An 8,929-nucleotide genomic window follows, 5' to 3' on the forward strand; every position below is an offset into this window, starting at 1 on the left:
CTATCTGTAAGATGTAACATCATCATCATCAACAGAATTCAGGCTCCTACATGGAACCTGCTTCAAAAAACTGTAGCCACAAGTGTAGCCCACAGACCTATCCCCTTAATTAAGATCTCTTGCTCTACACACACACACACACACACACACACACACACACACACACACACACACACACACAACACACACACACCCCTCACCAATAAAGGGGGGGAAAAGCGCACTACATACCTTTAATTTTCATTATTAAATTTTCTCCTACACTTTCTGATTTGTAGTATTTGCCAATTTCAGCTCACACAATTAAATAGTCAGTTCAAGCCTGCACAAACTGGATCCAGCATGTAGCCTACAATTAAATACCTTGTATGCTTTTTTTCTTCCTTTGTTTCATATTTGTAAATCTTACAAATTAGAGCAAAAATAGTGTCTTGTTTTAAATATTATAGTAGATATCAAAAAAATACAACTCATAAATTATGAGTAAATAAACACAAACTACATAAAATTGGTACAAAGTATCAGAAAAGAACTTAAGTAGCAACTGACCCCTGGACTGTACTCTGGAAAATACAGGAGGTGACAAGGAGGAGCAAGTGCTTTTAAGGATAAAGGGAGCACCTATACAAGTGCATAAAGGTAAGATGGAAAACCATGAATAGGTAACAGTTTAGTTTGTTTGACCATAGAATATGTAAAGGACAAGGGGTTAAAGGGAAGACACCTCTGCAATCTGGAATATCCCTGTAAAACTTTTTGGCTCCTCCCTTCACTCCTCCCTTCTGAATTATTATGGTATTAAAAGAGAAAATGTTAATATTATACAGAACTATACATATATTTTATGTATTTATGAGTTTCTAATTTTTTTTTCATCTTGGGCTTCTGCAAAACTCTCCAAAAATTCCTACTTAATTTCTTTTGCCAACCCAGGAAATATCAAAATAGAAAAAGTCAAGAAGTAGAAGGGATAAAAAAATAAGACAGACAAACAGAAATTTTTATTTTATCCTAGAAGTAAAAAGGAACTAATGAAGTTTCTTGAGCAGGGGAGTGACAGGATCATATCTGTGCTTTAAAAGGATTATCAGCTTGGCAGGATGGATTATTTATAGGAAGTCCTAGAAGCAAGAGCAATTAGGACATTATCACAATATTCCAGCTAAAAGATGTTGAGAATCACAACTAAGGCAAAGGCTATATAAGTAGAGAGAAATGGACAGATGTGAAAGATAATAGACTTTATAAAACTTAGCAACAGACAGGATGTGGAGGTTGAAAGGAAACCCCAAATTATAATTTCAATGTTGCAAACTTGGATCATTGGTAAGAAGAATGAGAGTTCCATTTTAATGTGTTAAATTTTAGATGCCTATAGATATTTAGACAGAGATATGGTTTTGTAGATTTGAGAGTACTCTGAATGAATAACATTTGAACCCGTGACAGTTGCTAAGATTTCTATTATGATAAAATTTGGAAATTATATTATTTGTCAAACTTTCAAAAACATAGTTAAATTCATGTATGGGACTGCCTGCCATCTAGGAAGGGGAGTGGAGAGGAGGAGGTAAAAATTCGGAATAGAAGTGAGTGCAAGGGATAATGTAAAAAATTACCCAGGCATATATACTGTCAAAAAGTGTTATAATTATAAAATTAATAAAAAAACATAGTTAAACTGAAATAGTTTTTAATAGTTCACACAAAGGAAATGTTTTTATTATGTCTAAATTGGCAGAAATTTATATTAAAGGTTGTATTTTAACCCAAACAGTTAAAAAGAAACCTGATTAAAATAAGCAAATAAGTAGGAATAAAGATTTTAATTTGGAAAGGACTTTAGAGATCTTCTAGTGTAACTTCTTTTTATTTTGGACTAAGAAACTGAGGCCCAGAAAGGTAAAAATTTGCAAAGAGCAACACCAAAATTTGAATCTTGTGATAATTAAGCTTTTGGCAAATTCTGTCTTCTGAACCAATCTATAAGACAGACAGTAACACTACTGAATCAAATTATAGAAAAGAACAAGCCATCAGAATTCATGGAATCAGAGGTGAAATTTGAGAGTAAAAACTTTATCAGATGTCTTCAAGCAAAATTAAAATTAATAGGAAAAATCTCATATACTTGCTTTTCTTTTTCTTTAGAGGCTATTCAGAATCATTAAGTATGGAACTTAGTAGGTGGTCCTTAAGTTGAATCAACACCAAGACATTTAATGGCAAAGAAAACATTTAAAATTAAATATAAAAATTTTAAAGGAAAAAATGTACACAGTAATGTGCATCACAAATTTCAGAGGCATTTTCCCTTCAATAATAAGCTTTTGCATCTTCTTTTACACTATGTTCTCCTACTATTCTGATATTCTTATTTGAGGAAAAGGTAAGAAGAGAATGGATTATTAAAATAAAAACTACTGTACAAGATACATTCATTTCATCAAAAATCTATCAATTTATTGATCTTAATACACAAAATATGATAGAACAAAAAATCAATAGGATGAAAACCTAAGGAAACAATGATACTGTTGAATCCCTCCCTATTCCCCTCCACCCTGGGGAAACATTAAAATATCACATTTACATCATAAACTCAATTTACCTAAACCTTAAATGTTGTCACAATCATGGATTAAATTTATTACAGAATTACATGCCAATTTAACATGTCTTCTATACAGGAACAAATAACAATGAATGTTGGAGGGGCTGTGGGAAAACTGGGACACTGATGAATTGTTGGTGGAGTTGTGAAAGAATCCAACCATTCTGGAGAGCAATCTGGAATTATCCCCAAAAAGTTATCAAAATGTGCATACCCTTTGACCCAGCTGTACTACTACTGGGCTTATATCCTAAGGAAATACTAAAAAAGGGAAAGGGACCTGTATGTGCCAAAATGTTTGTGGCAGCTCTTTTCATAGTGGCTAGAAGCTGAAAAATGAATGGATGTCCATCAATTGGAGAATGATTGGGTAAATTATGGTATATGAATGTTATGGAATATTATTCTGTAAGAAATGACCAACAGGAGGAATACAGAGAAGCTTGGAGAGACTTACATGATGCTGAGTGAAACAAGCAGAACTAGGGGATCATTATACACTTCAACAATGATACTGTATGAAGATGTATTCTGATGAAAGTGGTTATCTTCAACATAGAGAAGAGCTAATCCAATTCCAATTGATCAATGATGGATAGCATCAGCTACATCCAGAAAAGGAACACTGGGAAATGAGTGTAAACTGTGAGCATTGTTTTTTTGTTTTGTTTTGTTTTGTTTCTCTTCCCAGATTATTTTTACCTTGAGAATACAGTCCTTCCTTTGCAACAACAACAACAACAAATTTCGGTTCTGCTCATATATATTGTACCTAGGATATACTATAAGATATAATATGTATGGGAATGCCCGCCATCCAGGGGAGAGGGTGGAAGGAAGGAGGGGAAAAACTCAGAACAGAAGGGAGTACAAGGGATAATGTTGTAAAAAAAAATTTACCCATGCATATGTGCTGCCAAAGAAAATGTTATAATTATAAAATTTTTTTAAAAGTTCATACTTTATAAAGATGTTTTGCTACCTATTAGAGGCATGCCAAGTATGAAACTTTTTTATACAAAACCATTTCTAATACTAAGCTCTTTCTGAAGAGTCTTCTTTATTGGGTAATTCTCTTCATGTATAGTTTAAAAGTTGTTCATGATTTTTTAAAATGAATTTTGTTGAAATAAAACAGTTCAACTACTCAATACTCTTCACTAAGTAGATGAAGAAACTGAGCCTCAAAGATTAAAAGACCTGTCCTAAATCACATAGCAAACAGTAGAAGCAGGTGTCTAATGCTGACTTTTAACATAAGCTCTGATTATAAGCAGAGACCATGTCTAAATTTTTCAAATTTACATCAAGGAGTCCTATTCATTTTACTACCCTGACTTCTTTAGAAGTCTAGTGAAGTTTTTGAACTCCTCCTCAGAATGTTTTAAGTGCACAAAATAAAATAAATAAGATTACAAAGGAATCAAATTACACTCAAATATAGTTATCAAAATATTTCTATTAAAAACAAGTTCATGACCAACAGATTAAGAAACCCTAGTCTAGAGAGACCAACATATATATCCAGGATTAAAATATTAACAATCTGTTGTCCTTATATTTTAAGATAATCAACCACACACAACTATTTCGAATAGAAATGGAAATACATTACATGTAAATACATGTAAAACCCAAAAGAAAATGAAATTATTTCTCTGCTGCAATGAAAATCAATACATTTCATAATAGGTATAACATCACCAGGATTTCAAAATTGGGGGGTGATATGAAATCCTAAAAGCAGATATTTACTCATATTGATTTAAAACTCTTCCAAGCTGTAGAAACAAGAGCAAAAGACAAGGAAGGGGCATGTAGGGACATGATGCACCACATAGTTCTTGCTTGGATTCCCTTTTATATAGGGGGATTTGTAAAGTGGGTGGGGAGGAGGGGAATGGGTTATGGATGTTTTAGTTCCACCTCTCAACTTAATCTAATCCATGCTGAGGGATATTTTTAAAGTACCATATATTATATTACTCAATTTAAATTGTATTTTATAACATTTCACATGGCAATCTTTAATAGGGACACAAGAAGAAAAACAAATATTCGCTTATTATGTTATGGTGTCTCATTCTTTACTTGGCCAAGAGATCAATTCATAAAAAAATACAACACTGTGAGGACTAATGGAATTCCCTAATGTGTGCTATTTCTAAGGGTAAGAATTGATGTCCTGAGGAGAAAAATAAATGAATCCTACCCTCCCTACTTTAATTCCAAATTAGTGAAAATACAATCATTTCTTAAAGAAGGGAAAGGGACCTGTATGTGCAAGAATGTTTATGGCAGCCCTCTTTGTATTGGCCAGAAACTGGAAACTAAGTGGATACCCATCAATTGGAGAATGGCTGAATAAATTGTGGTATATGAATATTATGGAATATTATTGTTCAATAAGAAATAACCAACAGGATGATTTCAGAAAGGCCTGGAGAAACTTACATGAATTGATGCTGAGTGAAATGAGCAGGACCAGGAGATCATTATATACTTCAACAACAATACTATATGATGATCAGTTCTGATGGACATGGCCATTTTCAACAATGAGATGAACCAAATCAGTTCCAATAGAGCAGTAATGAACTGAACCAGCTACACCCAACGAAAGAACTCTGGGAGATGACTATGAACCACTACATAGAATTCCCAATCCCTCTATTTTTGCCCACCTGCATTTTGGATTTCCTTCACAGCTAATTGTAACTATTTCGAAGTCCGATGCTTTTTGTACAGCAAAACAACTGTCTGGACATGTATACACATATTGTATTTAATTTATATTTTAACATATTTAATATATATTGATCAATCTGCCATGGGGGGAGGGGAAAACTAGAACAAAAGATTTGGCAATTGTCAATGTAAAATTACCCATGAATATATCTGGTAAATAAAAACTATTAAATAAAAAAAAAGAAAATACAATCATTGACAAGCATAAAACGGTTTCTCTACCTTTGCACACATCCCCAACTCCATCAACATATCACATTTAAGGTATTTGGAAAGTTATTACTGAATCTGAAGATTGATCATATGGGATGTTTTGGTAGTTCTGCTCCACTAACACAAAGGAAGAGCCAGATTTAATATAATAGTTATCTCCAAGGCATTATCTATTAACACAGCAGTTTCATTTTGAAAATATTCCCTAAATATTGTCTGTGGAAAACCAATGACTAAAATTATTTATTAAGGTTAAGACCTTCACTCAGCAGATGTCTTTTCATCTTGAAATAAGAGAAAACATGACAAAAATTATCCTTTGTACATGTTTAAAATCACTAAATTGTATTATTACATATAGTACTACTAAGGGGCCCCATTTGTTTCATTAAATTCTTAACAAAAATTTTGGCACTTGTTCCCATATTTAAAAGGGAAACTTGGAAGTAATGTCTTTACCATCTCCCCCACCCTCTTTAAAAAGTGGTCGTATAATTCTGTTAGCTTCTTAAAGATGAATACAAAATGAAGTCATACAATATGTATATGATTAAAATAAATATTAAATTTTAAGAATCCAATCCTTTGCCTATAGTAGACAAAGGGGAAGAGAAAAGATAGTGGCAGGAAGACAAGGCACTAACAATCTTAGTTCATGCAAGAAGAGCGAAGATTTGATAAGTTCTTCAAAAGTCAACCTCAAATCTGCTAGGAAGACATTTCTTTGTAATTCCACATTTACTGCTTTTAAAACATGAACTTTCATCACTAACTCTAAATAAAATTAGCAGGATTCCCATACTTCCAGAAAGTTTCAAATGGTGTTTGTTTGAACACCCTTAAATATCACTAGTTCCACACTTGCTGAGATGACAAGAATCATTATAAAGAACTTTTTTACTATCAGTCACTAAATATTCTCCTTAGATTATGTATAGATTTTTCCAGGAATTTTCTAGCTTATGACTGCAGTGAGGGAGAAGAGAGAGAGGGAAGGTGGAGAGAATAACTTCCTTTAAATCAAAAGTTTAAAAATGATAAGAGGATGATTGATTGTAGATTTTTAAAAAAGCTTTCTTGAAGATGAAAGAAAGAATGGATTTAGGGAAGTGTATTTTAACAGATAACCACAAACTTTGATAAAAACTGTTTCATGTTATAACAATTGGAGGGGGGTCAGCAGAGGACCGATAGGCCCAGTTTCTGCCAATTTTGGAGAACTCAGGGCAGTTGATTGCCTAAAAATGTGGTTGGGAACATAGCAAACGCTTCATAATAGGGTTACTAGCGGGTACTCTCGCTAGTGTTCGAGTTTGAGTGAAGTCTCCAAGCAGTCAGTTTCCTATTTATTTGGGTCATAAGGGTCTAAACAATGAAAATAACAAGCAGTCCCGGTCGGCAAGGTGCCGCCCAAGTCCTTCTGCCTTTGGCCCAAGATTCTCCCCAACTCAGGACGATTTCGAGGTATTCGAGGTTTCAACTGACAACCGGTTTTCATTAGAACCTGCAGGGTTTGGGGGAAGTGACTTGAACTAGTGAACATGGAGAAGTGTGTGTGTGTGTGTGTGTGTGTGTGTGTGTGTGTGTGTGTGTGTGTGTGTGTGTGTGTGTGTGTGTGAGAGAGAGAGAGAGAGAGAGAGAGAGAGAGAGAGAGAGAGAGAGAGAGAGAGAGAGAGAGAGAGAGACAGAGAGAGAGAGACAGAGAGACAGAGAGAGACAGAGAGACAGAGAGAGAGAGAGACAGAGAAAGAAAGAAGAGAGAGGGAGGGAGAGAGAGAGAAAGAGAGAAGAGGAGAGGAGAGGAAGAAGAAAAAGAAAGAAAGAAAGAAAGAAAGAAAGAAAGAAAGAAAGAAAGAAAGAAAGAAAGAAAGAAAGAAAGAAAGAAAGAAAGAAAGAAAGAAAGAAAGAAAGAAAGAAAGAAAGAAAGAAAGAAAGAAAGAAAGAGAAACAGAGAGACGGACCTGACCAGGAGATGACCAAGCGCAAAAGGGGGGGAGGGGACTTAACGGTCGAGGGTCGGGCAGGAACCATGTCTAGCGTCCGCACCAGTGAAGGGACGACAGGGGAGGCCTCCGTCGCCCAGGGGTGGAAGCACTTGTAGCAACGAAGTTTGCAGGCGAGTGGGAACCGCGTCTGGGTAGAGGGAGCCTGGGATAGAGTCGCCCTGCCAGGATCCCCCAACCCCAACCCCCCACCCCCAGCCGCCCCCGCCTACCTGGGAGCGCCTCCAGCCAGGAGATGGCTCATCGCGGGCTTCTCCTCTTCCTCTTCCCGGGAAGGGCTTCGAGGAGTGAAGAACCGTGAGAAGCTGGGCCAGGAGGAGCCGGCCCTCCTCCGGCCGCCGCCGGACATCTCCGCGGGGGGAGAAGCGGCCGCCTGCCCCGAGCAGCAGGGGAGAGGAGTGGGAGAGGAGCAGCGCGCGGTGCGGCTCGCGGACCCCGGGGGCGGGCTCGAGCTGGGCGGGGCGGACTGGGGCTGCCCCGACTCCCTCTTGGCTCCCACGCGATTTTTAATCCATTACCGGGGGACTGTGCTGGAGGGAGAGAGCAGCCAGCATTGGGACTGGAGTCAGAGTGCATAGGGAGCCAGCTAAGCAGCGGCCGCGCCCTGGCCCGCCCCGGCCCGGGAGGAGCCAAAGGCACCATCGGCACCGCCCCCAGCCTCGGGAAACCGGGTGTAGAGCCACCCCGAGTCCTCCCCTCCCTGCTCGGTCCCAAATTCGCTTCTCCTCACTGCAAGTAATTTTGGATTAAAAGGAGGGACTCTGCCCTCCTCCCCTACTTCTTACTCTCTCCCTCAGCCCTCGCAAACAATTTTAGGGGAGTTAGGGGAAAATATTTCCTTAACCTAGAGAGGGTTACTCCCTCTCTCCGGCTACTCTCCCAGGGCTCCAGAAGGTAGAACACCTGAGTCAACTCATGCTGATTAGTTTTCCTCACTTGGTCCAGGGAAACTTTCATATACGTATGATTTATGCACATGCCTATGTATTCTCTGTACAACCCTGCAAAAGAGATGTCTCACTAAAACAAGAGAAAGAAAGGAAGGAAAAGGGAGGGAAAGGAGGAGGAAGGGAACAGATTGAGAGGGGGGAAAGAGGGAGAGGGAAGGAAGGAGGAAAGGAGGGAAAAATCCCAAGGAACCTTGTGTGGTATGTATGTATGTATGTATGTATGTATGTATGTATGTATGTATGTATGTATGTGTACACTCACAGACATGTGTGTGTGCACATCCCAACAAATGATGTACAAAGCAAACATTAAGAGCCTACTGGAAAAAATGTTTTAAAATTTTAAAGAAAAAGAATTTACTGTGACCAAAACTTTGTGCTAAGCAATAAGGAGATAAAAA

The 8,929-nt window shown here is 37.5% G+C and overlaps 1 protein-coding gene across 7 annotated transcripts in view; it reads right to left on the minus strand.

Moving 5' to 3' along the window:
- CRYBG3 (crystallin beta-gamma domain containing 3) overlaps positions 1-8,183 on the minus strand; it is a 140,435-nt gene extending 132,252 nt beyond the window's left edge. For all 7 annotated transcript variants that reach the window (XR_012487920.1, XR_012487919.1, XR_012487922.1 and 4 more), the window contains exon 1: positions 7,791-8,183. Coding sequence is in view for 3 of the 7 variants with exons in the window: in XM_074299834.1 (XP_074155935.1) it covers positions 7,791-7,927 (137 nt within the window). In the remaining 4 variants the exon portion in view is untranslated. The remainder of the gene's footprint in view (positions 1-7,790) is intronic.
- Between the last annotated feature and the right edge of the window lie 746 nt (positions 8,184-8,929).

The sequence above is a fragment of the Sminthopsis crassicaudata genome, chromosome 3, assembly GCF_048593235.1.
Source record: "Sminthopsis crassicaudata isolate SCR6 chromosome 3, ASM4859323v1, whole genome shotgun sequence".
In the NCBI taxonomy this organism is placed as follows: domain Eukaryota; kingdom Metazoa; phylum Chordata; class Mammalia; order Dasyuromorphia; family Dasyuridae; genus Sminthopsis; species Sminthopsis crassicaudata.